General features: G+C 37.9%; 2 protein-coding genes and 1 long non-coding RNA gene across 3 annotated transcripts; 2 read left to right on the top strand and 1 right to left on the bottom strand.

Annotated features, from left to right (window-relative positions):
* Positions 1-162: 162 nt before the first annotated feature.
* LOC143889880 (uncharacterized) lies at positions 163-4,206 on the bottom strand. Its single transcript, XM_077394272.1, has 2 exons — positions 4,017-4,206; positions 163-3,277 (listed from the first exon to the last, which is right to left on the bottom strand). Exon 2 carries the CDS (start codon positions 3,101-3,103, stop codon positions 749-751), a length of 2,355 nt encoding a protein of 784 aa, XP_077250387.1. The 5' UTR covers positions 3,104-3,277; positions 4,017-4,206; the 3' UTR covers positions 163-748.
* Positions 4,207-13,169: 8,963 nt separating this feature from the next.
* LOC143890837 (uncharacterized) lies at positions 13,170-19,812 on the top strand. Its single transcript, XR_013255264.1, has 2 exons — positions 13,170-14,165; positions 19,408-19,812. It is a non-coding gene; the product is annotated as an uncharacterized LOC143890837 (long non-coding RNA).
* A 5,196-nt stretch (positions 19,813-25,008) lies between these two features.
* On the top strand, positions 25,009-26,053 carry LOC143890836 (uncharacterized). The gene has a single exon (XM_077395514.1). The coding sequence runs from the start codon at positions 25,530-25,532 to the stop codon at positions 25,740-25,742; it is 213 nt and encodes a 70-aa protein (XP_077251629.1). The 5' UTR covers positions 25,009-25,529; the 3' UTR covers positions 25,743-26,053.
* Positions 26,054-27,409: the final 1,356 nt, after the last annotated feature.

Below are 27,409 nucleotides of genomic sequence, written 5' to 3'. Positions count from 1 at the left end.
ATTAAACCTGCATTTTAACTCCTGGCTGATGTTGCCATTTTTTTACAAATAAATGTTCATCGAAAGCAAAATGATAACGTGATTTCTAATACGGTAATGCCAGAAGCATCAATAGAGCAATAAATTGACATGAACATAGAACCTCTACTATGCCTTTGGATCTGTAATCAAAACCAACAAAATATGGGTTTTAACATATGGAAAAGAAGATGTAATTGCCTCACAGTCGAAAACAAGAACAAGAAATTGAGCAAGTAAAGCATCGTAATGATACATGAGAGAGATTTGTAGCCTGTGCATTGATCAAAAAATACTAGCGGCAACTGACAGACCACTTCTCATTGGAAAAAAAAACGGTTCTTGCGTTAAAGGTAAGCGCAGCAGCACTCACCTCACTGATGTCAGAAAGTTCTACTTACAAGAGAGGACTTCATAGCCAGCTTTCACCTTCAAAATACTTGATCTCCACAGCTAAATCCTGAGAATTTGTGGTGAGGAATGTCTGAAGTGATGGCAAATGTAACCATTTACTCCCGATATTAGAGTCCCAGTCATTTGTGAACAAAGAAGTTGCAATACAACCATGAAAACCCCAGAACTTCCTGAACAGACCCGGTCCGGTTTTACACCAAGAAATCAATCAATAATATGTATAATTTCCCTTTTCCATTTAGAACTTGTCCTCCTGATCCTGGATTTAACTAGCTGGTTAGTGTTCAGCAGTCTTCGCCACTTTAACATCTTATCGCTATTGAACAGTCTCCAACACTTCATCATTTGGTTGTTGTATACCAGTCTCCACAATTCCATCGTCCTTAGACTCTGTTATTATTTGGAGAAGCTCCAAAGGAGTGGCTGCTGGGTCGAGCTCCCGGCAACCAATTGGAACATTTGGGCCTTCCTCCCCTGTAAGCAACCAAGAAGGAACCTGATGTGAAAACCGAAACATCTCTTTGTTAGGGATTTTCTTAACTTCTTTGGGGTCCATATGCCGGTGGAACACTGTTTTATAACCAGCAACTTTGACGAGGGGTGTGACTGACACACCTTGCTCCTCATTATAATCATCAAGAACCTCCACCATGTCATATTTGTGTATCACTTCATCTGGCGTAATTTCAGTCCAATCTGGTGACCAATTCCTAAAAAGAGCCCAAACCTCACCTTTCCTGGGAATGATTCTGATAACTCCGCGTACACCTTTCTCCCACCTAACCTTGTGCGAAAAAACATTGACTGTGTCAGAGACCTCATATCTTCCCACCCTGAATTTCCCACAAGTCTTGGTAAAACCAGAAGCAACCCAGTTCAATGGGCCTAATTCACTGTTGTCTTTGGAATTGAGCCAGCTAAAGTGCATCTTAAATGGTTTCAAAGAGACAACTTTATGAATCATGGCATAATAACGAGGCATCCCATCGTCCTCATCATACGCAGCCCATACCTGGTTCGGCTCAAAAGATATTTCCAAACGATCCTTGTCAAAATCATGAAAATCGGGGTCAGGAACACTGATTGAGAGTGGTTCAGGTGCATCTTTATCTGAAACAGCAACAAAATCACTTGATGAAGGCTTCTTAGAAAGAATTTGTTTCTTCCCGCTCGTGGATTCCGACTTGTTTTGATCGTGATCGCATGTATCAACATTCACTGTTGTTTCTTTTTGTTTTCCTTTTCCCATATTTTTGGCAGCGGCAGCTGATTTCCTTTCATTTAGTTTATTGCGGATATCCATCCTAGCCTTTTCCATTAACATATTTCGAGTCTCTTGAACTGACAACTCCTTGATATAACCACTACCATGTTTCATAGTACTTTTAACACCATTAGCCCTTTCCATATCAGAAGCACCAGTGCTAGTGTTGAAATATTTGTGCATAGTTGGCGTTCTAACATTTCCCATGACAGCTTGTCCCCCCACATCTTCCCTGTAATTATTTCCACACTCATCATCTACGCCCCTTCTTTTCTTCGCGGGCCTTTCTACTTTGGGAATAGGACGCTCTCGATCAGGTACAGAGCTACTACAACCAACATTAGAATTCACTGGAGTCTTTTTAGAAGTATGGTTCTTCCTCCGAATGGCCTCCTCCCTTTTAGCTGCTGCCTGTGCCTCCTCACGCTCTCTTTTAACTTTCTCATATGCATGGTGAACCACATTGGCAGCTTGGGCAGCAGCAGAGGATGAGGCAGTGGCACTCGCAACACCGGCTGTTCTGGAGAATGGGCCCCACTGGAAGTTCGGTTGATTAAAACTATCATGAGGTACTCCATGTGGGTAACCTGTAGTTCCTATATTTGGAATAGTGGCGGTGTTTCTACCTGGCACATGGGCATTCTTTGTCGCTGCCTTATGGTTCACATTCTGTTGAGGGAAAGACCAAGGGGCCGGGGCATTAGAACCATTTGCCGGGCTCCCAGTCTCTAAAGCCAAAAATGGTTCATGGCACTTGGGACAAAGAAGATTGTGATTTAGATACACTCGAAGATACTCATATTGCATCTTGCACCTAGGGCATGAAGTCCAGAATGTATTGGGTTTTGTCGGACGGGGTGGAGCGGGAGCAACTGGGGGAGGTGCACGAAAAGAACTTTTCATATTTTTGGCATTAGAGGATGCACTGTTTGCAAAATTATAAAAGCCATTATTAGCATTTGGAGCGGACGGGTCCCTGCTCGGCTGTGAAACTTTGTGTTTAAATCCTTTCACATTCCTTTTCTGATCATACGCCAATCTCCTCCCCTTATCAGACAACACACTCCATGCCTCAGAAAGAAGCTTAAATGCCCCATCGGCACCTATGGACTTGTTCTTATCAGGGTGGAGCATGAGAGCTAGCTTTCTGTATTGTTTTTTCACTGTCTCATCATCAGCCGTGGCACGGACACTAAGAACCGCATACCAATCCGTCTCCCCATTTATTTTATTTTCTGCGGAAAGGTACACATCAAGAGTAGCTAACATTTGTGAAAGACCCTCAAGGCCAGGGTACAAATTGTGGGCTTTCAGAGCAAACTTCTTGGCATTTACAATGTCCTTTGCCATAAACTTTCTCTCAGCAATTTCTTTTGCCCTAGTGGCCTCATCTCTATTACACTCCATTCTCTATATTCCCTTCTCTTTTTTTCTGATATATAATTTTATTTTTTGCCCGTCCTCCTAAGAACTAACCCACCTCAAAACCAACTACAATTCAACCACAATGCAATCAGATCCTACAACAAAACATTTTTGCCATTCCACCAGTATCCAACCTTCCTCTCACTCTTTCAGACCCTAATTCACAAAAAAACACCACAACCAGAAACCAATTTAAGAATATTTAAACAAAATAACATAAGAAGTAAATAAAAACTCAGACAAAAAAACACAAATTATGAAACAGACCAAAATCTAAAACATGTATCTAGAGTAAACAAATGAAAACAAAATTGAAAAGTTGAACTTCACAAAAACGGTTTGGGTGCTCAGAAGTTGTGAGCAACCTCAAATTGACAACAAGACATGATGAATTAAGACAAATGGGTCTATGATAATTCATTCAAAACCAACAAAGACTATCAAGAAACAAATCCACATTTCAAAGAGTGCAAACAGACCCACATTTTAAAAAGTCCATGCCCACCCCCAAGAGCACAATTCTGTTCATTCTCTACTCCCTCCAAACCCCTAGAAAAGGCCTAGAACATGCAAATCCTTCAGGAGAACCAAAACCCTAAAACCCCACTAAATTACTAAATTGGAAGAAGAAAAAGAAATAGCAACATAAAAGAAGAATTAACCATCTTAAATTACTTAATAACCCAAACCAAAAAAACTGTATTGAGACATGGATCTACAGATATTTAAGATTTAAAGAAGTCCTGACAATTGGGATATCTCTTTCAAGGATTTATATTTTCAGTACTTTGGACTGAAACCCTAGAATGTCTGATCTCGGTCTTCACTCCACGACAGACGGTAAAAAAAGCTTCAGAACAAAGAACGATAAAAAAGTAAATAAATGAGAAATTACCCATTTAGCGAAAAACGATGCAGATTGAAGAATTTGAATCCCAGGACCGCCATGGAAAGGACCTCGTTTTGTTTCCTTTTTTTTTCTCCTTTTTTTCCACCCAAATCCAAAAAAAAAATTAAAATAAACACTATGTCAAAACCCCACAAAACCTAAACAAAATTCTCCCACACTAAAAACTCCAATGACAATGAAAAAAAAGGCTTGGGTGGGGATGGATTGGCTTATTTTACTATTTTTCTTAACCCTAGCCCACCAATTGAAACCCTAACTATGGTTAAATTTTAACCCAAGGGCTAGGTTAGTTACCACTAGCCTAAAATAGTAAATTAGGGGAAAATGGGTTTTTTTTTTTTTTTTTTTTTTTTTTGTAATATAATAAATTTTAAAGTTCCTTGTGAGATCTAATTGTAAAATATATGTAGAAATAAAAATGGTATTAATGTTCATGTGGGGCCCACACCTGAGGTTTTAAAATGTGGGACTTCTAACCATGAAGTTAGGTTAAGCCCCATGGGTGGGTAACCATTTTTGTCAGATCAACTTGGGTAATGGGTTAAAAGTAGACCACCCAAAAAGATACCCCACGCCCCATGAGAGGTGCCGTGTGTGAATTTCTTATAAAATCTTATAAAATGGGACCCACCTCTTTGCCCTTTTCTAGAGTCATCCATCTCATCATCCCTGTCTCTTGTAAAAAAATGTTCTGTGAATATTGGTGATGGAGATAATATAACATGTCACTATTGGAATTTATTATGGGGAAAATAGTGAAAATTATTTCAATTTGTAGAGATAATAAAGACTCAATTCATCCCATGAATGAAAGGGTCTTATATTTCACACATACTTCCTTAAGGAAATCTAGTCATAAACAACTAACAATTGAATGATCAAAATCTCATCTTGTTTTGTTAAAAGGGCTGCTCTTACTAAATTTACATCATGTCTATAAAGAGAATAAGATCCCTTCCTTTAGAAAAGAGGTTTCTAGCTTCGGATGTATATCAGTAGTCTTTGCAGTTTTAATTCATACGCAGCTAGCTGCAACACTAAGAACCAACATGTATGAGAGACTCCAATCTCCATAGGCCCTGTTTGGCAACCATGAATTATTTTTCATGATAAATTAGTTTCTCAAGTGGTGAGAGAGGGTAGGGCTCATGGGAGGAGAGATTTGAGAGGGCGCGAATAAGTAGAGGGTGAGAAGGGGCTAAAAATGAAAAAGACAATCATATTTTTGGGTTATTTTTTGTTTCCATGTTGTTCAGGCTTTTCTTACCCTCTCCTCAGTCCCTCTCGTGTCTATCCCTCTCTTGAAAGTCGGTGTGGCTAGAACTTTGCGCTACGTAAGATTTTAAACATACGAAAACAAAAAAAATTCTTCTCACGAACTTAAACCAAGATCCTAATTACTAAATTCCAATGGTCACGAATTGAAATTTTGGGGTTTTAGAAAACTTTACCACAAGATTATCGGGACGATAATCACTGCTTGATCCACTACCCGCTTGGTAATCGGCGTTTCTCAAGGCCATACACTCCGAAAGTCGAAATAGTGGCTCCTTGGGTTGTACAGAGAATGAAGAATGAAGAAAAACTATTCTTCTTGATGGAATCCAATTCCGAAATTCAAAAATAGGTGCAAAAATCTTTTGGTCTCTAGGGGCTTTTGAACTAGAAGATAGAGAAGATGAAACTAGAAGAAAGAAAGAAAGAGAGTGCAAAGTGGTGGTGGGTGTCCAAGCACAATTAGTGTTGATGTCTCACACTACATGTCTATTTATATTATTTTAGATTCCTAATTGAAGTAAAATCCTAATCTTAGAAAAACTCTTCTATTCTAGTTAATATATCTCTTTATATTTATCTCTTTTTCCAATTTTAAATTTCGATTCAATAGGAAAATTGACTGCCTAGCAAGTTTTCTATATTTTATAAACTTTTTCTAAAATCTCTCTCTCTCTCTCTCTCTCTCTCTCTCTCTCTCTCTCTCTCTCAACCAATATCAATTTTGTTTAAATAAGTCAATAGGATTTCATTTAACTTTCAACCAATAGAATTTCAATAGAATTTTAGTTTCTATTGTGCACATATTTAATTAAATAACTTAATGAACTTGTACACACCATAAGTATGGTGTGCCTCCTCCACTAGAAGTGGCGTGAGATCAACTTGGGTAACTAGTATGGTGTAGGGAAAGTTAGAGTTAGTGCCCTTAAAGCTAGCACATTTCATATATCTTGTCACATTCATTTTAATAAAGGTTTAATTTCATGACATCTAATGGGTAATATATGATTGAATATGTATGATGTGTTTGTTATTCGTCACATATTCGTCTTTAGGTAGCAAAGTAGGAATATCATGCTCAAGGATTCAGGGATACTAGGGAGTAGGGAGATATGGAATCTCAGTTCTTTGCAGACCTTAAAGGTTCCTGGTTGGAGTCGAGATTGGACATCTCCTCTTGTACACAACCAGCACCAGTCTTACCTACATGAACGTGTCATTGAGTGGCTTATTTTAGTCACTTGGGTAGTGGACCCTAAACAACAAGAGTGGGTGCGACGATAGGATCGCGCATTGAACATGATCAAACTAGAATAGCTTGTGGACATGAGTTAGTAAGGCTATTTTACGAGACATGACCCTTTACATGTCCTTAGACCTGAGGGGTCATATTAGTATATGGGCCCGGTCTATATTCTTAGTCTATCTAATCATGGTCCTTATATGGGTCATCAGATGTAGTACGAGAGTCTTGGACAAACCCACGAGGCTAATAGTGATACCCGACATGGAATTCTCTACCCCAACTACAAGGATATCGTCTACAATTTCGGTCAGAGCATTGGATGGTCATTAAGGAAACCTAGTCATACACAACTAACAATTGAATTATCAAGATCTCATCTTGTTTTGTTAAAAGGGCTCCTCTTACTAAATTCTCGTCATTGCAATAAAGAGAATAAGATCTCTTCCTTTAGAAGTGGGGTTTCTAGCTTAAGATATTGAAAGAATATTCAGTGGTCTATGTAGTTTTAATTCATATAAAGCAAGCTACAACACTGAGGTCTAAGAACCACCATGGATGAGAGACTCCAATCCCCTAATCCTTTTTCTTTCTTTTTTGAGTCTCTGCCCACTTGTATCCTGTGTCACATGTATGGTATAACTACTTATTCAAAATCATTTTTGACATAGATTAGTCTGTTTCTTAGTTCATATTTTTGTCTGTTATTTCAATATATGAAAGTTTTCATGTTTTTATTGTGAAGAAGATGAAACGTAATGGGGAGGAAAGCTCATTTCTAGTTAGCAAACTGACATTCACATCCCTTTATTTTTATATATTAGCACACTTTTTTACTTTGAGTTTATTTCGTTTGTTGTTTAGCAAATACCAAAATGCTTTAAACAACCAACTTGAGAAGTAAAAAACAAAGAGTGGTTATCAAGAGAAGAGAAGGGGGAATAATAACAACTCCTAGTTAATGCAAGTATAATTACATTTTACTATCCAAAGTCTTCATGCACTGTTATGGTGTGAACTCTATTTTGGATTGACAGTGCAATTTACATGTGAAAATTGCAAGCCAAGTTCACAATCCAATTGTATTGTCCGTCCAAAAATGACCTAGAAAGGCTTCCTAGGTTGCGATATGCTCTCAAATTATACCTAAAATGCAAGTTGCTAGCACATCCAAAAAAGCCCTAAGGCCCTGTTTGGATTACAAGATTTTCCTTAAATTTATAATGATATCCCTTTAAATAATCCATAACTATGTCATTTCCCTCTAAATCGTGGAAATGAAATAATTTTTTGCACAAGAAATATTTCCCTGCAATCCAAACAAGGTTTAAATGTCCATAGAAATTCAAAAACTCTGTTTTGTATTTTGTATCCCACCTAAATAACATACCATGAGTAGTATAATGATGCAAGCAAAAAACAGGTTTATCATTGACTACAAAACATGGAATGAGTCCTTTGTTCAAGTCTATTTTTTATCTTCTTATTTGTATACAACTTTTTAGGCATCACATCTTGTTCATTTAGCTTGATTTTGGTATCGCTAGAAAAAGGTTTTTCGATTACCTATCTAACGAATCACAAGATCATGTTGTTTGGGCATTATCTGAGGAAGTTATGAGTGATTTAGGAACATGTTACATGTCCATGACAGGATTTCTATTTTAGGGTTATTTTGTAAAGTTTTTAACTTTTATTCATGTTACTATAGATGGTCAGTTGAGATTAATTGCATGTATCGTAAGTTAGCCTTTAAGATTTCTTTTTCTTATAAATAGATATTATGTAAGGGATTACTTTGAATTATTATATGAAAATTGGCCAATAAGCATTTGAGTTTTTTTGAGAACTTTTGGGATGCTAAAATTATCAAACACAAGAATATTTTTTAGTTTCACTCTGGGAAACTCAACTTTGATGGGATCGGAGTAACTATCATCCCCTTCGACGGTGATCAAAGTATTGCATTCCCTACAATGGTGATCAAAATACCATTTCTTCTTTACTTTATCTATTTTGCTTTTGTTGCTATGAACAAGGTACCTCTAGTTTTTGGACTACATCACGTAACCTGTAATGAATCAGGAGCAATTAAGGAGCTCCTTTGCCACTCTTAAGCAACTTTTGCTCTATGTTGGCTAGTTTATTTCTTGTATTGGCTATCTATGGGTGACGAAGTAATAAAAAAAGTAGTAAGGAATGACCTTTGCTTTAAAAGGTATTATGCCCAATTAGGGTGTTGATGGTTTTATTCAATAGTTGTAAATAGTATTTACTAGCAATTGAATTTCACGTTACATCACTTCTAACATTGAAATATCATTTCCAAGTCATATGGTGTGCAATAAGGGGTGATTAGATATTGGCTATAGAAAATTATGGAAATAATTCCCATGGAAGAAGTATTCGACGGAGAATAAAGTTCGAAGTCAAGTTGGTTTTGCAATTTTCCTTCAAAAATAAGTAAATTTTTTATTTTGAAAAAAAAATTCCATGGAAAATGAGTTTTTTTTTTTTTTGAAATGACAGGAATTTATTAAAAAGAGAAAAACCCTCGAACGAGGGGGTCGAGAGAATTCACTCCCTCATGAGCAAGACGGGCTGCCTCTTCATTAGCCAATCTCCTGTACATGTTGGAAGAGGACCGGGTGGCCCTACATGCTATCCAAAATCTCATCTATCAACTCTGAGAATTTCCAAGGGTGTGAGTGCCTCCCATCCAACCATTTGATAATGGTGAGGGATTTGTGAAAATGAGTTTACCACCGGAAAATTCATTTTCGATGGAAAAGTTTTCCAAATAGCCCCTAAATTCACCAATGATCTAATTTCTCTCTCTCTCTTACCTTACATCATGACAGTTTTGTTTTCTTGTTTCTACCTACGAATCCCATAGTATTCCTGCCATGATTTTAAAAGCATAAGCAAACACTAGACTGTGTAGGATCATGGAATTTCTTAGTCCCACTCCAACATTCCTAAACCAAAAAGACCCAAGGGTTCTCCATTTGTTAAAACTCAAGGATGGATAATAAGGAAAAATTACTATTTAGGCCATATTTGTTTTGTATTAGGCACACTCAACTATCACATTGTCACCAGTGTGTCATCCCAACACTCTTGCACCCCTTGTTAGAGAAGGAAAAGAAAGAGAAAGCTATGGAAAAGAAAATGTATAGCAGAGAGAGGGCTTGGTTGAAAGGGTGATTAAGTCAGTTAGGCTCTTTTTGGATTGCAGGAAAAGTATTTCCAGATAAAAAAATTCTTGGAATTTTTTTCTTTCCAGAATGTATAGGGAAGTGAAAAAATTATAGGGATATCATTTTAAATTAAAAGGTCCCTGTTAGATCAAGGTTTAAAATTTCGGTTTCGGTACCGGTTTCGGACCTTGAAATTTCGAAATTTCGGTCGATATCTTGTACAAAACCCAAAACCAATATTTTATTCAATATTAAATTTCGGTGAAATATTAAATTAATATTAAAAAAACAGATTTTTTGGGTCAAATTTCGGAAAAAACGAAATTTCGACCGAAATTTTGACTGAAATAAATGACCTTTTCGGTTTTGGGTGATTTTGGTGTCGGTCTCCAGTCGAAATTTAAAACCATGGTTTAGATTGCAAGAATTTTCTGGCAGAGTTTGGAAAAGAAAAATTGTCCAATATTTCTTGTTTATCCATTGTTTGCTTCCATATTAAAAAGGAGGGCTGCTAGCAAAATAGGATTTCGTTTGGAAGATAAAGACGAAATCCCATGTTGTGACACATGCGCAAAAGACAAGGGAAAGCCCCACAAAATGCAAAAAAAGTCGTGGAATTGACCAAATAGCTTGGTTAATTCCACTTTACGAAATCTCATTTTGGAAGTGTTTTCCTTAGAAAAAAGTGACTTGAACCAAAAGAATTCAAAAAAAAAGGCTTGAATGCATTTTTTTTTATTGAGTTGAAACTTGAGGTCAAAAATAAATTAATTTTAATTTCGAAGAATTAAAAATAACATTGAAAAAGGAAAAAAAGTGAAGGTTATGGATGTAAGGTGAGAAAGTGACAAAATCATTTCATTGTCTAATACTTTTAATCCCTTTGTTAGGTTTAACTTAGAAAGTCGAAAAAGATAAAATTATAAGAGATTTTCTATTTTTTAAAGCTTTGTAGAGATTAAAATTATTAATTTAGGAAAATTACTAGGGCACCCTTTCACCAAATTTCTTCAACCAAAATCACCCCAATTTTTTGTTTATTGCTAAAATTGCATGTTATTAACTTCTAATATATTTTTACCTCTAAGAATAAATTTTTTTGAAAGAAACACTAGAGAAACTAATAAAGGAAATAATTAAGAATCCATGTCTTTCATTTGCTAGTAAATACTATTTACAACTATTGAACAAAACCATTAGCACCCTAATTGGGCATAATACCTTTTAAAGCAAAGGTCATTCCTTTCTTCATACTTTTTTTTATTACTTCATCATCCATAGATAGCCAATACAAGCAATAAACTAGCCAACATAGAGCAAAAGTTGCTTAAGAGTGGGAAAAGAGCTCCTTAATTGCTCCTAACTCATTAGATGTTAAGTGATGTTAACTCATTAGATAAAGTAAATGTTAGTGCCAAATGCTCCCTGACCAAAGAATGCTTACGCCTTATTTCCATTCACACCATTCATCGAAATACGATAAATATTACCCTTTAACTCATCCACAAAATAGTACCATCCCTATTGGGCTATTGATGGATCCTTCACCTTAAGCTCATGTGGAGAGAACTCAGGCATATAGTTGTTATCACATGTGAAATTATGAATTGATAGTAAATCCCTAAAAATCTCTTAACACGTTGGTAGGGTTGTAAACGAGTCAGGCCGAGCCGTTGGCCAGGCTCGGCTCGACAAGCTCGGCTCGTTAAGCTCAAAAGCTCGGCTCGGCTTGGTCAGGCTCGCTAGCCTTACCGAGCTCGGGTTATATTGAGTTCACACCCCTCATCTTCCCTGGACAGCCCTATCTAGTGTAATTTGACTACTCTTTTTACACTAGGGGGGTGGTCCAAGTAACAAATGGGGTTCCAAAAAAGAAGTGACATATTTTGCCTCCCCCTTTCACTCAACCCTTTTAGTATATATATATATATAGGCTCGGCTCGTTAAGGATTCGAGCCGAGCTCTTTCCGAGTCGAGCTCGAGCGAGCTTCCGAGCTCGAGCCAAAATTGACACCCTTACACGTTGGCAATTACTTGCCATTTATTGTAGTTTTGTTTCCTTCTTTAAAACAAAGCTACCCCTTCCATGCCACTTGGCGCGTATGATCATCACTCTTAAAAAAAGGGACTGATATATTTGCCCCCTTTTCTTCCCTGGCCCAGCCCCTCTAGTGTATTTATGAGTAGGGGTGTAAACGGATCGAATTCGGAGCGGATATGGCTATATCCGAATTCGATTACAGTATACACTATCCGAATTCGGATTCGGATTCGACGGATATTTAATATCTATTACCGAATTCGTATCCGTCGGATATTGTTCAAATTCGGATATTATCCGTATCCGTTTATCCGGTAAATTCGAATATTTTATTGCAGCACTTTATCTTTTTTCTCCTACTTACTCGAATGAATTTTCTAAATCCTAAAACTAGACCTCTACATTCTCTTCACAAAATTAACTCTCAAACCCTAAAATATATGAGATCCTCTTCTTCCTTTTAAAACGAAGGTAGAGAGAGAGAGAGAGAAAGGCGATGGGGATGGATGATAGTGTTGGTAGTAGTCTTTGGGTTTTTCCTTTTTTTTTTGTATATGATGGAATGGGTTTGGGTTATTTTGATGGAATGGGTTTGGGCTATTTTTGTTTTTATTTTATTTTTTCTAAAAAGAATATTCACTTTTCTTATAGAAACAAAAGATAGTATGTCATTACTAAAAATAAATATTAATGATATTATTAATAATAAATAAAAAGGATTTACTTCTCGGATTCGGATGTTAAACGGCTCGGATATATCATTTACCAGATTCGCATCCGCTAAGAGCCGGATATCTCATAAACGGATTCGGATAATATCCGCTTGAAACGGATTCAGATAGTATTCGCTTTAAACGGATTCGGATGCGGACGGTAATCGAATTTCCGAATATCCATTTACACCCCTATTTATGAGTTATGCTTATGACCACCTACCCTTTAATACTACCGGTGGATGGGCCTAAGAAAAAAGGGGTGAATATATGATTACACTAGGAAAATGCTAAAAAGACCATTGTTAGGCTCTTTCCTTACCACAACCGCTTTTTGGGGCCATATATGCTGCGTGTGCGTGATTGGATTTCTTGATCCCACCCACAACTACATGAACATAAACCCAACTTGGCGATCCTAGCCGTTGGATCATGCAAGTGATTATACCCACACTCTCTTGTTTTGATAATAACACTCCTACTTAGTTAAGATGACTTTTGCATGAGAGATCAGCCATGAATAGTGAGCCTATATGGTCGAAATGGCTTTCCGCGAAATTCCATAGCAAATCCCATTTGGCGAGTAATCCCATTCCCAACGAGGAAAAGATAGTGATGGTTAGATTTTTTACCTGAAACACATTCCCACAACCGTAAATAAAACCCATTTAGTAACGGCCGACATTAACTAACGAGATCACCAGATGAACGGTTGAGATCAAGTTAATAGAATGCCACGTATGTTTTTAATACCAGTCCTTTTACAAAAGAATAAAAAATCATTTAATCCCCTCTTCATTATCTAATCCACATCTTCCTTTTCCTTCTTCCTGTTTTCCCGCGTCCAAAAACAAGGTAACCTCGATTTAATTGATTGGAACTTTTGTTTGGTTCTTGGATAAGAGAGAGAGAAATGGGATATGACAAGGATAAGGAAAATTCCAACAATAAAAACATGCAGACGAGGATTTGCTGTACTTCTCTGGGATTTTGGATTTTCTAGGGTTAGGGTTTCCAAAGATCAGTTCCTCCTTAAGACCTCTCTATGAGATATTGCATTTTCTAGGGTTAGGGTTTACAAAGATCGGTTCCTCTTTAAGACCTCTTTGTTCTGGGATTTTGGATTTTCTAGGGTTAGGGTTTCTAAAGATCGATTCCTCTTTTAAACCTCTCTCACTGTCTGTTCTTTTGGATTTTCTAGGGTTTCCAAAGATCGGTTCCTCTTTCAATACCTCTTTGTCTGGGATTTTGGATTTTCTAGGGTTAGGGTTTGGAAAGATTGGTAAAAGATGAGAAATCAAGATCAGCAATCTAGGGTTTTCTACGAGCTATGTGCTCTGCTATTCAGCACCCTCCGCCCACCTCCTCTTCCTTTGACGTACTCCAATTCGTCTGCCATGTCTGTAACCCCATCCATGAGGCGGCCAGAAATCTCTCCGGCTGGATTTGCCGCACTCCTCCTTGGGATCTCTATGGCTTTGATGCTCTGTGGATCAGTGACTTTCCTTATCGGATTTATGTTGATGCCTTGGGTTCTTGGATTGGTGATGGTCCTCTACTTTGTTGGGCTCGTCTCCAATCTCTCGTGGTTGGGGCGATCGATTCTCGCGGGGAGTTTGTCGGATTCGAGAGCGGCGTCTGCGCGGAAAGAAGTGCCTGGTGAGGGTTTTTGGTATTGATGTTCTTTTTTCTTTGTATTGCCTATTTGCTTCTTTAGGGTTAAGATTTGTTGTAGGTTTTGATTGATGGTTGGATGTATTGTTTGCTTTATTGATCCTATTGTGATAGTGTTGGTTCCTGTTTACCTTATCATCTTGTTTTGTTATGTATCTAAATTGATTGTTTTTTTTATGATAAAATGGAATATTAGGTTATTTTTATATGCTTAGATTTTTGTGTTTTTTTTATTGTACTTGAAGTTTTCTGTTCTGATATTTGTTATTTATTTCTGCTTGACATTTTTTTTTTCCTTTTTATACTCTGTTCCTTTTTCTTTGTATCACCTAGATTTGCTGCAGGTTTTTACTGATTGCTAGATGTATTTTTTGCTTTATTTATCCTATTGTGAGGATGTTGGTTCCTTTAAAAAAATCTCTTCCGATCTTGTTTTTCTATGCATCCAAATTGATTGTTTTCTTTTTTAAGGGAAAATTACCTAAAAAATGGCTTTTATTCCTCAAATGGCATGCATGAGGGACCGTTTTCTAAATGACCAAAATGAGGGGGTTGGTACGGAGAGTGGCCAAAGTGTGGCGGGAATACCCCTTAGCGCCAAAAGCATGATTGAGTTTCCCGAGAAACCTGATCCCAAGCTTCCTCCAAAAGTTACCTTTTTACTTACCCCCTTTACCACCATTTCGTCACCTTTACTTCCCCTCTGGATCCCAAGTCCCTCTCACAACAGAGGGAAGGAGAAGCTTCCATTGCCATTAAAGTTGAGTTAATATCCATTTATTCTCTCCCCCCTCTCTCTCTCCCCCCCCCTCTCTCTCTCTCTCTCTCTCTATATATATATATATATATATATATATATATATATATATATATCTGAAAACTCTATTTCCTCTATTTGAAATATATTGAACCACTATTCCAACATTTTGAACCCGTATTTGATCAGTGTGAACCACTATTTATACCCTCCGTGAAATCAGAGAGTAGTGGTTCAGAGGTTGTAAGTAGTGGTTCAAACTTCAAACATACCCATTTGATCAGAGAGTAGTGGTTCCGAGGTCCCAACAGTGGTTGAGAGGATGTCAATAGTGGTTCAAACATAGTTAATAGATGTATTGTGTGTGTCAATAGTGGTTCATAGGTGCCATAGTGGTTGAGAGGGTGTCAATAGTGGTTCAAACATTATAAATAGGTGTAATAGGGTTTGAGAGGGGTGTCATTAGTGGTTCAAATATTCTTATTAGCTGTAGTAGTGGTTCAATGGTGGTTCAAACCAAGGAAGCAGGATTCTTCCCTAGGAGCCTTCGATTCCCGTTTTGATTCCCGCTTTCGATTCCCGCTCTGGCAACCTTGAGTAGGATTCTTCCCTGGGAGCCTTCAATTCCCGCTTTCGATTCCCGCTTTGGCAACCTTGGTTCAAACATTCTTAAGAGGTATAATAGTGTGTCAATAGAGGTTCAAACAATCTTAATAGGTGTAATAGTGTTTGAGAGTGTGTCATTAGTGGTTCAAACATGCTTATTAGCTGTACTAGTGGTTCAATAGTGGTTCAAAGGGTGTAATAGTGGTTCAAACATTCTTAATAGTGGTTCAAATTGCAGCTCCAAAACTCCCCACACATGGCCCCACATCAATTCCTAAACAGAATATGAGTGATACATGAAAATAGCGCCTTTATTGTGTTGCCCTTATGATGTTCGCATATTTCAATGTGTCAGCACATTTTGCTTAACTGTAGCGCTTACCATATGGATTTGCACAAGTTGGCAGATTTGTTGGGAGTTGGGAGACATCCGTACATTTTCTGAAATGCGAAGCCTATCTTGCAATTTTGGGTGCGGTCATATTTGCATTAGTTGATAAGAATTAAAGAGTTGACAGATTTGTTGGGATAGGGTAAGGATTTATTTATTTTCCTATTTTTTGAATGGGTGCGGTCATACGCAAGAACACAAGTCAAACTTATGTTCTTGTGTATAGAAGAAGATTGACTACAAAAGATTTGGGTGAGGATTTTCTTGGGGTTTCCTTTTCAATCCATGGATCTTTGGATCATGGATCGAACATTTAATGGAGACGGGAGTCCTATTCTTCTTCTTTTTGGAGTTCTCTCATTCGTGGGCTTTGGCCTTGGAAGGAGAGGATTCTTGAAATTCGTGTGGGAGGTGTGGTAGCCTTGAGGCTTCCTGCCTTAAACTTCTCACCCTCATTGAATTGTTCCCAAATCCCAACTTTGTAACTATAGTTAGGACATGAATTATTCCCAAATCCCAAGATTGGTATTCTCCCTACTGGCGAGGCAAAAGGATTCTAATGAAGCTGAACCATTGGTGCATTGGCTGGAAATCATGTTACTATTCATGATTTTGGCGGGGCAGTTATCATTGAGGGAGACTTCCTCAATGTCATTAGATGGATGAGCTTAGAAGGGTAATGGCCGTTTTTTTAAGATAACGATTTAATGAATAATAACAGAAGTCATAATACATACTAGTGAACGAGGCGTCCCACACATAGCTTACAACCACTGTAACCCCCTTGAACTCGTATCCTATTGATGCACCCCCCCTTGTGCCTCTCGACGCTCAAGGGCCAATGGTTACCACATTGACCGTTTCTGCTCCCTCTTTTGCAAAATGATCCGCTGTCTCATTAGCCGGTCTCTTCATATGCATAAGCTCGTGTTGAAACATCGCGCAAATGACAGTCACTTCTGTAATGTTATTTGCCAATTCCTAACATCCCGATGATTTATTGTACGCAAGGTTTTAAATTTCGGTTTCGGCCACAATGGAAATCAAAATATTTCATTTTTGGTGGAAATTTCAGCCAAATTTCGTGGTAAAATTTCAATGGAAATTTCAGTGACAATCTTGTAAGAAGGAAATTTTGGAATTTCATCGAATTCCTGTAAAAAAAATGATTCCATGCGAATTCTGTTTTGGTCTTGGTGGAAACACGAAATTTCTGCTGAAATAGTTTGGTTTTGGCCGAATATATAATCATGATTGCGTAACCATTCCAAAACATTTGATGAATCTCCTTTAATTTAAGGGTCTCAATCTGTGCTTTACGAACCAATCTTAAGCCCCATAGTAGAGGTTGCGCCTCTGCTTCATTTGAGCGGCAAATCCTAGCTGGTCCGGAAAATGAAATAGAGTACTGCCATATTCATCCCAAAACAATCCGCTAATCTTGCTCTTACCCATATCGGGGGAGAGGTTTCCACTTTGGGGGTATTTTCACCTTTTGTTCTCTTTCGAATATAACAGTTCCCAATCCCTTATGATGTCGCCCATATTATAAAGCGATAAACACTTTTTCGTTCCTTGCCCAAGAAACCAAGTCCACTTTGTGGTGAGGATATTTTCACCTTTATTCTTCTTTCAATTATAATTGTTGGCACTTAGCTAACATGATTGAAGAAGTAATGGACCTTCTCATTGATAATCAGTTTGGCTGAGATGCAGACCATAGTGCGGAATGGAGTTAATAGAGATTTGATAGTTGTAGGCACGATTTCCAATATGGGATGGGTGCATTGTGGTCTATAATGTATACTTCTGGTTACTTGTACATTCCTGACCAGCTCCTATGGGAATACTATGTTACCATTCAAGAAAAAATCATATAGAAAGGGCACATGCAATAGATTATTGAGTGTATTTTCCCACTGGAGGCATGATTTTGGCACCATAAGTGGTGTTAAGAGGACCCATTGAAGGTTGTATTTATTGCTATGTTACCATTCAAGAAAAAATCATATAGAAAGGGCACATGGAATAGATTGTTTTGGCACATTGTTAAGAGGACCCATTGAAGGTTATATTTCCAGACTTATTTTTTGTGGTTACATACAAGGATGTGTTTGTTAAGGATTGTTTTGAGTGGACGGAATGGAAGGATATCGTGGAAGAGTAATTTCAAAAGGAACCTTTTCGACAGAGAACTGGATTGGGAGGCCTGCTACATCAAGAGAACTGGTGAAAGATAGGAGGGTTTGGATCTGGTGCTCATTTGGGATCTTCAATGTCATATCATTCTACCATCAGCTTGTCCCAGTCATGGATCCTTGCTTCTAGCCAGAGTGTGGGCCATGCTAGTGCCCTCAGGATCTGTGCGTTTGGATAGACCACATTTATTGACAGGATACTTACAGTCGACCACCTGCTTAGTCATCATATGTTGATCGTTGACCATTGTGCTCTTTGTGCGGAATCAGGTGAGTCAATGGACTATATGGTCCTTCACAACAAGATGGATAGAGAAGTATGGAGTAGAGTTATCGATAGATTCGGACTATAGTGGGTTTTCTCATTAAGACTCACTGACCTATTATTGGAGTGTTGGTTCTTCGCTCCATGGAGGAAAAGAGGTACACTATTTTGGAAAGTGGTCTTGCTGGCCACAATATGGGTCCTTTGGGAGGAAAGGAATGCACGGGTATTTTAGAGCTGCGTTAAGAGGTCGCAATTCGTTAACACGAAGATAATAGCCATAGATTTGTTTCAGCCTATTAAATCTGGCATGGATGGAGAGTGATTTGCTCTAGGGGTGAGCAGGTGGCGATCCCTGGATGGGAGCCACCAGGTCCGGGCAAGATGAAGTTTAACTTTGATGGATCTAGTTTGGGCAATCCTGGGCCAACAGGAGTTAGCGGAGTACTAAGAAATGAGCATGGATTGAAGAGATAGGCTTTTTTAGATCCTGCTGGGATCAGACTCTAACAAGGCAGAGGTGAGAGCGGTGGTTATCCAAGGTGGCTCCCTTAATGTCATCAGATGGCTGAAAGGGAGCCACCCCATTTATGGAGATTTGCGCACTAGTTTGATGGGATCCATAAGCCTCGGTTACAGGGCTCTTTTCTCCCTTTTTTCTCTTCATAAAAATTTCCATCTTTCCAAACAAAAAAAACAATGTTCCTGCTGGAGGATACTTGAGTTGTCACTCGTTCAAAAGCCTAGGTTAGAGATCTGAAGGTATCAAGGTGATGACTGTATTTACTTTTTTCCCCTGAATGGCAGATGACTGTATTTGGTGGACTAAGCTTTTAAAGCTTCTTTAATCGAATTATTTGGTTCTCTTTGGACCAACATTTTTTGCTTGTCCGAATACAACATTTTCAGTATTTCAACGATTCTTTTTATGAACTGCAGCAATGCTTAATTGTTCTTGTGATTACTTACGAGTGAAAGAAGCATTCTGAGTTGATGAATGTGTTTTGCAGGCCAACTTCTATCCAAGCTGCCAATTCTTTAAATGAGATTTGGCAAGGGATAATACACCAAGCTCCTGCGTGTGTTATCGCTCCGTCTTATTCCCTAACCAGTTAAGTCCGAGCGAACCATCAGGTTAGCCCGATCCAACTCGTCGACACTCACTATATATGTTGTATTTTTTTTTTGCTTTGAATCGGTGAATGGTTCTTGCTATGTATCACAAAACCCCCTTTCTATTTTTTTTCTCCTCGATCCATTTGGGTTGTAGAAACGAATGCAGTTGTTTATGCAAGCAAATATATAATCTGTAAGGCAACTGTTTCTCTCAATGATTTTTTATGGGCCTTCACCAATGTATATCTCCAGTTAACTTTTTGTTGTAAAATATTGTCCTTGTAAGAGGGCTCACTGTTTCTCTGGTGTGATATACTGACTGAATAAGACCCCTAACTTCATGGCATTAAATCTTGAGCTTCTAAGTTTTATATTTTCGCTGTAATTCTCCATGGTTGCAGATGCCTTCTTAAATTGAAAAAAAAAGAAAAAAGGAAGGCCTTGTTGCGATTGCAAGAAACCCATTGTTGATGGGAACTTTTTTCCTAGGAAAATTGTTTCATTCCACGGTTTAGAGGGGAATGATTGATATGATTATGGTTAATTTCCTGCTTCTCTGGTGTGACGAACTTATTGAGTGAAACCACTGCCATCATTGCATTAAATCTTGAGCTTCTAAGTTTTATATGTTGTCTCTAATTCTCCATGGCTGCATATGCTTTACTCTGAAAAAACCAAGGCCTTATTTGGATTGCAAGAAAAACATTTTGATGGGAATTTTTTTCCTGGGAAATTTCTTCATTCCACCATTTAGAGGGAAATTGATATGATTGTGGTTAATTTAGAGGAGTATCATCATAAATTGAAGATAGTAAAAATTGAATCGGTTGATTCAACTAATTATTGTGTGTGAAAAAGTAGGAAATATTTGAAATATTTTTCCTTTCCAAACTTTTCCCAAGCAATCCTGCAATCCAAAGAATGATTAATCTCCAAGCAAAAAAAAATACACTTTTTGGTGTTTGTTTGCAAATTTAGCATCACACTTCACGGAGACCACTAGACAAGAATGATGGCTAATTATTGCTTGTCTGGTTTGTCTGGCTTGACTAGTGACATGCCACCCATGAGCTCTCCTTAATTCCTTATACCCTCCATGCCTCATTTCTCCAAAATGGTGGAATTCTTCAGGTAGAATTTTACTTTCTCTCATTCTCTCTCTTCCCTCTCTCGCTTCTCTTTCTATATATTGGTAATGACACACCCACAATTACTTATACGATATTGGCAACGAAACACTACCTACCACTATTCTACCAGGTAAATCCTAGGTGGATCAAACATTAAAAAAGTTTGTGTCCTACCTATTGATAATGACACACCCACTAATCTACACGGTAACCATCTGCATCCAAACAGAGCCTTAAGAGTGTAAGCAAGTGGGGGGCTGAAAAATAAAAGGCTATTGATATTTGCACTACCGTTGCTTAATAATTGCTCAAGCTCAGCTTGCCTTTTCTTTTTTAATTGCCTTCTGGGTGCTTTTTGGGAACTGTAATAAATCTTTTTATATGGGGAGTGATAAATCGACCCCATATATCTCAAATCGACCCCTATGTGTCTTTCCCTCTCCTCTTTCTCTCTAACCCATAGGAGAGAGAAAGACACATAGGGGGCCGATTTAAGATACTTGGGGTCCATTTATCACTGCCCTTCTATATAGGTAAGCTGGGATTGAACTTCGCTACTCCTCTCAAGTCCTTTCTCACTCAAGCCCTCTCAACTCTTTCCCTCTCCCAACTTCCGTGCCCCTCTGCAACCGTCTCGATGCTCTCCCATCTTCTGATAACTTATATTTCATGGAAAAAACTTTCATGGCGGCTAAACATGGCATAAGGGTTTGGAATGATGATATGAAATTGTAGCTATATATATTGGACCGCCCAAGCTGGTCCTCTTTGTGTACCGTGGAGGGGCTGGTATGTTAAAATGACTGAAATCTGCATTTACGTGGTACTAAGGGTAAGAAAATCCTGAAAAATCACGAAAAAAAAAACTCCACTCAAAATATGAACGACTTTTTCCTGATTTTTTAGCCACTTCTCACCCTCAACTCAACCGTGCCCTCTAAAATCTCTCCTCCCACCCGCTTGGAGACACTAATTTATCAGGGAAGTGATATATTTGTCCCCCCTTTTTTACTTGGAACAGCCACATCCGGTGTATCAATGACCACAGAGGTCTGAATTACTTCACTTGGGAAAGACTCAACGGCCCGGATTGCACGTAACGGGAAGTTGGGTGTTCCCCACGTAAAGAAAAGGGGCGAATTATCATTCATGGAAAAAAAAAATCCCAGCTGCCAGACATGGGCTAAAATACCACGTTGGGCACCACTACGGATGGATCATATATAAGTATCATTCTCTAATACAAAAATCATATATTATTAGCTTACTTGCATGGAAAGCATTCTTTGCAAACTATATCTTTCGTTAGCATGATCATTCTCCTTTTTAGCTCAAGAAAAGTACGGAATGTGGATAATAGTTTCTAGGAATTATGGATTTCGGGTACTTTTTAAAACAATCATCAAACACGGGTGATTTTTCAAAATAACGTGGAAAAAAGACCCCAATACCCTTCTAACATTATCAGAACCAAGATGGAGTCCTCATATCTTGGTCCTTCATGATTCACCTTTTCATTAATTTAGTATTTTCTTTTTAGAGAAAATCCCCCTGTATTTAATGCATCTCACCTCATTTATGTTGGCGCACTGCACAAGGCTTCATTTGGTTCGTCTGAATATGTATTTGAACTGATAGAACCTTGGGTTCGTTTGGATCTTGGCCGTCGGAAATAACTAGAGACAGAAGGATGCTTGACACGTGTTAAAAAACTTTTTGGAACGTTGACGCCTTTATTCACAGCTGGTTTGGTTTGAATTTGAAATTTTCCTTTGAACCCAGAGTCCTTGGGTTTGTTTAAATCTTGGCCATCGCCAATATGCATAGACGGTCGGATCCACGACACGTGAACATCAATATGGAACGGTGGCCTCTTCTAGTAATACTGCCATCTCTTTGTATGGGATTCCGTCGGCGTACCCATGAATTCCGCCGCCGTACACCCTATTTTCGCTGGCATACCCCTTGATATTCCGGCAGCATACTCCAGAGTTAGGTCCATAAGAACCATGAAGTGCTAGTTTTCAATAAAAAATGAATTACTTAGGGATTAGATTTCTAGGCTATTCCGGTAGTTCGACCGTTGAATTCCGTTTTTTCGGTATTTCCAGAATATGAGTGTGTGTGACTTGTTATAATTGATCCTATTGATAGTACAAAGAATGGGTCTGTCATCTCGATCGAGATGGTTCTGCCTCGTCAGATATTCATTCTAGTATCTGAAGCACGGAACGGTGTACTCGATACGTTTGGAACACATGTTTGAACCCAGAAAATCCAGCAACGTACTCGATATTCCGGCGGCGTACTTGATATCTGACGCAGGGGGAGGGGGGGGCGGATAGCGAATTGAAATAATAAAGAAGCTTTTAGGGTGTTAGTGGGTGGCTTGGATTTTGGTGTAATTTTGACTAAACAAAAGGAATGGCTATTAGCTAATGGGCTGCAAATTAAATAGGTGAAGTTTCTGCTTATCACTTCAATAGCTGGTTAATGAAAGGAAGCAAAGATGAGTTAATTGCTAGGGGGTTCTAGGCTAGCAAGAAGGATTGTAAGTGCTTGTTGTTATCCGGGATGAAGGAGAAAGCGGTTAAACTAGAGGATATGGTGTTAATCAAAGGGGTGATAATCAAGGGAGAGTACAGGTTATATCAAGGGGCTGATTTTAAGGGATGAAAGGGTTGTTCGGCTGATAATAAAGGGCTGCAAAAAGGGACTGGTTTTACCAAGAAACCTATGAAGGAGAAGGCTGAAACAAATTGGAGTTAGTTGAGGATAAATAGTAGCAGGTATGGGGCTACTTCAATGGTGAAATCTTGCATAAAACAAGATGGAAGTAGATGGGGAAAGAAGATACAAAACTGAAATTTTTTCAATTGTAAATTCAATCCAAGAAGAAGATGAAGATAGAAGGAATAAATTCCTTAAAAAAACTCAATTTTATTCACAAAAGGCAGCCCCCAAAACGTATTACAATGCTCTAATTTATAGAGTTTCTGTGGACGTATTCTACTTCCAAGGAAACTAGGAAAACAAATACAACTTACTAAAAAGTAAACACTCTAAACTATCCTAAAATTTCTCTCAAATCCTAAAATAACTAAACTTTGAACGTCCAACTCTTCCACTAATTTCTAAAGCAATTCTAATCAAACTAAAACTCTTTGTTCCATAGATCAACGTGAGCTGTGGATTTGCGGGCCGTCTAGAACTCTTGTGAACTTGTGAACTTGACTTATTTGGCCCTCAGAAAAATATGATCTTGCATAATTTCGATATCGATCGTCGATACGTGTCATAAAATTTTGTGATCCCACAGTCCGAAACAACTGGATCACTGATTTGATATGCTCGGCCTACGAACGACGTAGATTCACCTGCATTAATATCTTTGAATGGTGGGTGTTTCTTGAATCCGGCGGCATACTTAATATTCCGACGGCGTACTCTAGAATCCGGTGGCGTTCTAAGCCAAAAGAGACGTGATAAATAATAAAATATTCAATAACGTCGCCGTTCTAAGCCAAAAGAGACTTGAGAAATAATAAAATATTCAATAACGTTGCCGTTTTAAGCCAAAAGAGAGGTGAGAAATAATAAAATATTCAATAACGTCGCCGTTCTCAAACAAAAGAGAAGTGATAAATAATAAAATATTCATTAGTGTCGCCTTTCTCAACCAAAAGAGATGTGTAAATAATAAATTATTCAATAATTTAGTCGTTCTCAGCCAAAAAAGAAGTGATAAATAATAAAATATTAATTTAAAGATAATGATTGATGCTGGGTAGTGAATTTGTCAGGAAGGGCAACATACGAGAACTATGATCATGTTAGAAGGGTATTGGGGTTTTTTTTCCACCCGATTTTGAAGAATCACCCATGTTTGATGATTGTTTTAAATAGCACCCAAAATCCGTAATTCCTCAAAACTATTTCCCTCATTTGTACTTTTCTCTTTTACCTTTTATGAACCCTGATATTTCCACACACAGTAGTAGCATTCCCAAGGAAAACCACTCTAGCAAGCATTCCAAACCTCCCACTAAGCTTTACCTCTGCACCTTTTCACATGCCTGTTATTGTTAACAATCTCATGAAAAGCTTCGCCTTCCTTTTTCTTTTTCTTTTTCTTCGTCTTTCCTTTCTTTTCCATCGCTTTGAGCAAGCCAGGCAAAGGAATAAGCAATAAAAAGAGATCTAAAGTAGATGATAAACATATGAATTAGTGGAAGGCACCTGTCTTCTTCCATGACTACAAAAAGCAGTCACCCCATTACATTTCTCTTTTCCTTTTTGAGACCATTTTATTTCATCCCCTGGTTTGGTTTCCTCTCATTCAAGAACAAAAACTATTGACACCCATCCCTCCACAAATTACTTATCATCCTTTGTTTCTCCCATTGATTCTTTTAGATAGTACAAAACTCAACCACACCATCACATCTTTTTCTTTCTGGGACCATTGTCTTCTTCTTCCTTAAGTTTTTCATCCTCTCCCTTGTTCAAGAACAAAAGCCGTTGACACTCATATCACCCTATTACATGCATCTCTTCCTTTCAGCCCTTTGTCTTCTTCCTCGTTAAGTTTTGCACCATAGTTATATTCAAGAACAAAAGCTATTGATACTGATCATATCACCTATCCCTCCACAAATTGCTTATCTCCCATTGAATCTGTAAGAGTAAAAAAGCAACCACTCCATTACATCTCTTACTTTCTGGGGCCATTGTCTTCCTCCTCCTAAAGTTTTACATCCTCTCCATATTAAAGAACAAAAGCTGTTATCACCATCCCTCCATAAAATATCACCCTTTGTTTCTCCCATTGAATCTGTTGGAGATTTAGAGAGACAGAGAACTAGAGCTCATCTCCCTTTGAAGTGATGGGAACCGACTGGGGTCCGATAGTTATAGCGGTTGTTCTCTTCATTCTCCTATCGCCGGGGCTGTTGATACAGATGCCAGCGAGGATAAGGGCGATTGAATGTGGGAACATGTGCACAAGTGGGATTTCGATCCTGGTTCACTCTGTCTTCTTCTTTATTATCATGACTATCTTGGTCATTGCCATTGGCGTGCACATACGAGCAAGTTGAACTAAGACTAAGGGGAGCTTTAGTTGAACTACGACTAAGGGGAGCATTTTCTTCTTTCATTTGGGTTTGGAGTTCTATATTGTGGCTTACATGAGGAAGCATTGGTGAAGTGCTCTACGTTTGGTTTATGTTGGTGGAGTATTTTTTTGAATGGGATGGGCTTTCTAGTTGATTCTCAATTTCCAAATGTAATCTTTTTCTTCTTGTTTTTTTAGTTTCTTGGCTTTTTGTATCATATTGTCCCTACAAAAAAGGAAATCATTGTAGTATTAAAAACCTTGTTTAGAGGCCTATTTTCAATTTCTAAAACACCTTCATATTCTTCTAAAAACCTAGATTGATTAATGGAAATTTTAATTCTTGTATTGTTTTTTGAATGATAGATTATTTTATTAAAGATAAAAAACTACGATCGAGATGGATGATAAAAGAAAGAAGCAAAAAGACAACAATAATGATCAACAAAACAAGAGAAACTCAAGGAGAAGCGAGTCAAATAGCTCTAATCTAAGCATGTTCATTCCTGAGCGAGCTAGACTATCCGTCTCTCTGTTAGCCAATCTCCTTACATGCTGAAATTTTAATCCTTGTATTATTCCAAATTTCCAAGCTTACGTTCCACGAGCAAATCAAATAAGACAAACTTACATTGTAGAAAGTGCTTGAATTTGTGAGTGTCAATACCAGTTCCCATTCATCAAACAGAGACACCACAAGAATATGACAGCATACAGCCAACAGCTCATGATAAAGAAGGCCATTGCTGAAATGGAAGGTACTTTAGTTTATTATTTTTTCTTGTCTACCTATGGTCTCAGAGAATGTGAAAATTTAAGAAATGTGACCATGATCGTATTGCAAACATAAATACATGCAATGTCAATATTAGCCTGATTACCATGTTTTTGGCTAAGGGGACAAAAGTCAAACTTATAACAATATAAACCATTTTAGCTTGTGGGGGTGTAAGTGACAACTCCATAATCTGTTTCTTCATTGGAATACAAAAATTTACATTGTATCTTACTAGCCCAAGATCTTTTTGATTGACTATTGATGTCTAGGACTCTAGTCAATCAATAGCAAGATAAATTTTTTTTTCTCCATCAGGTCTACATGGGGGTATTCTCTAGCTAGTCATCTCATTTGTAAATTCAGCTTGCAGGTGAAATTTTTCCAAAGTACCATATCACAAAGGAAATAATCTAGAGCATATTCTATTTCCATTTTTGTCCATTTTTATTAGTGGACTTCATTGAAACTGTTCCGTTTTCCCCCTTAACTTCCTAAGTCCTTTAAAATCAAATGCTTTTGTCAACCAATACTGTTCACCTAATAGATCTGATATCTCTGTTAACATAACATCCAAGATACGAAGGAAAGGATTTTCTTTTCTTTTACAATTCAAAAACGCTCAAAAGATGATTAGCACAAACCAAATTATGAGAGCTTGTTAAAGGCCATATAAGTTATCTGAAATTTGCCAATCAGGTCTCTATCCATTCTCTTGAGAAGGATGGAAGATTCATCATTCTTCATGTGTTCCTACGCAAGGTCCCTGACCTCCATGAATTAAGTCATCATACTATCTAAACGATTAATTAAGTATCAAATTATCTAAACAATTTACCTGTTAGCCCGTTCAACATGAAACAGTTGTAACTTTC

Source organism: Tasmannia lanceolata, unplaced genomic scaffold (genome assembly GCF_043159265.1).
Source record: "Tasmannia lanceolata isolate RefF3 unplaced genomic scaffold, GAP_Taslan_0.1 ptg000013l, whole genome shotgun sequence".
NCBI lineage: Eukaryota > Viridiplantae > Streptophyta > Magnoliopsida > Canellales > Winteraceae > Tasmannia > Tasmannia lanceolata.
Note: the sequence above shows the minus strand (reverse complement) of the source record. Positions and strands in the feature narration are given on the sequence as shown.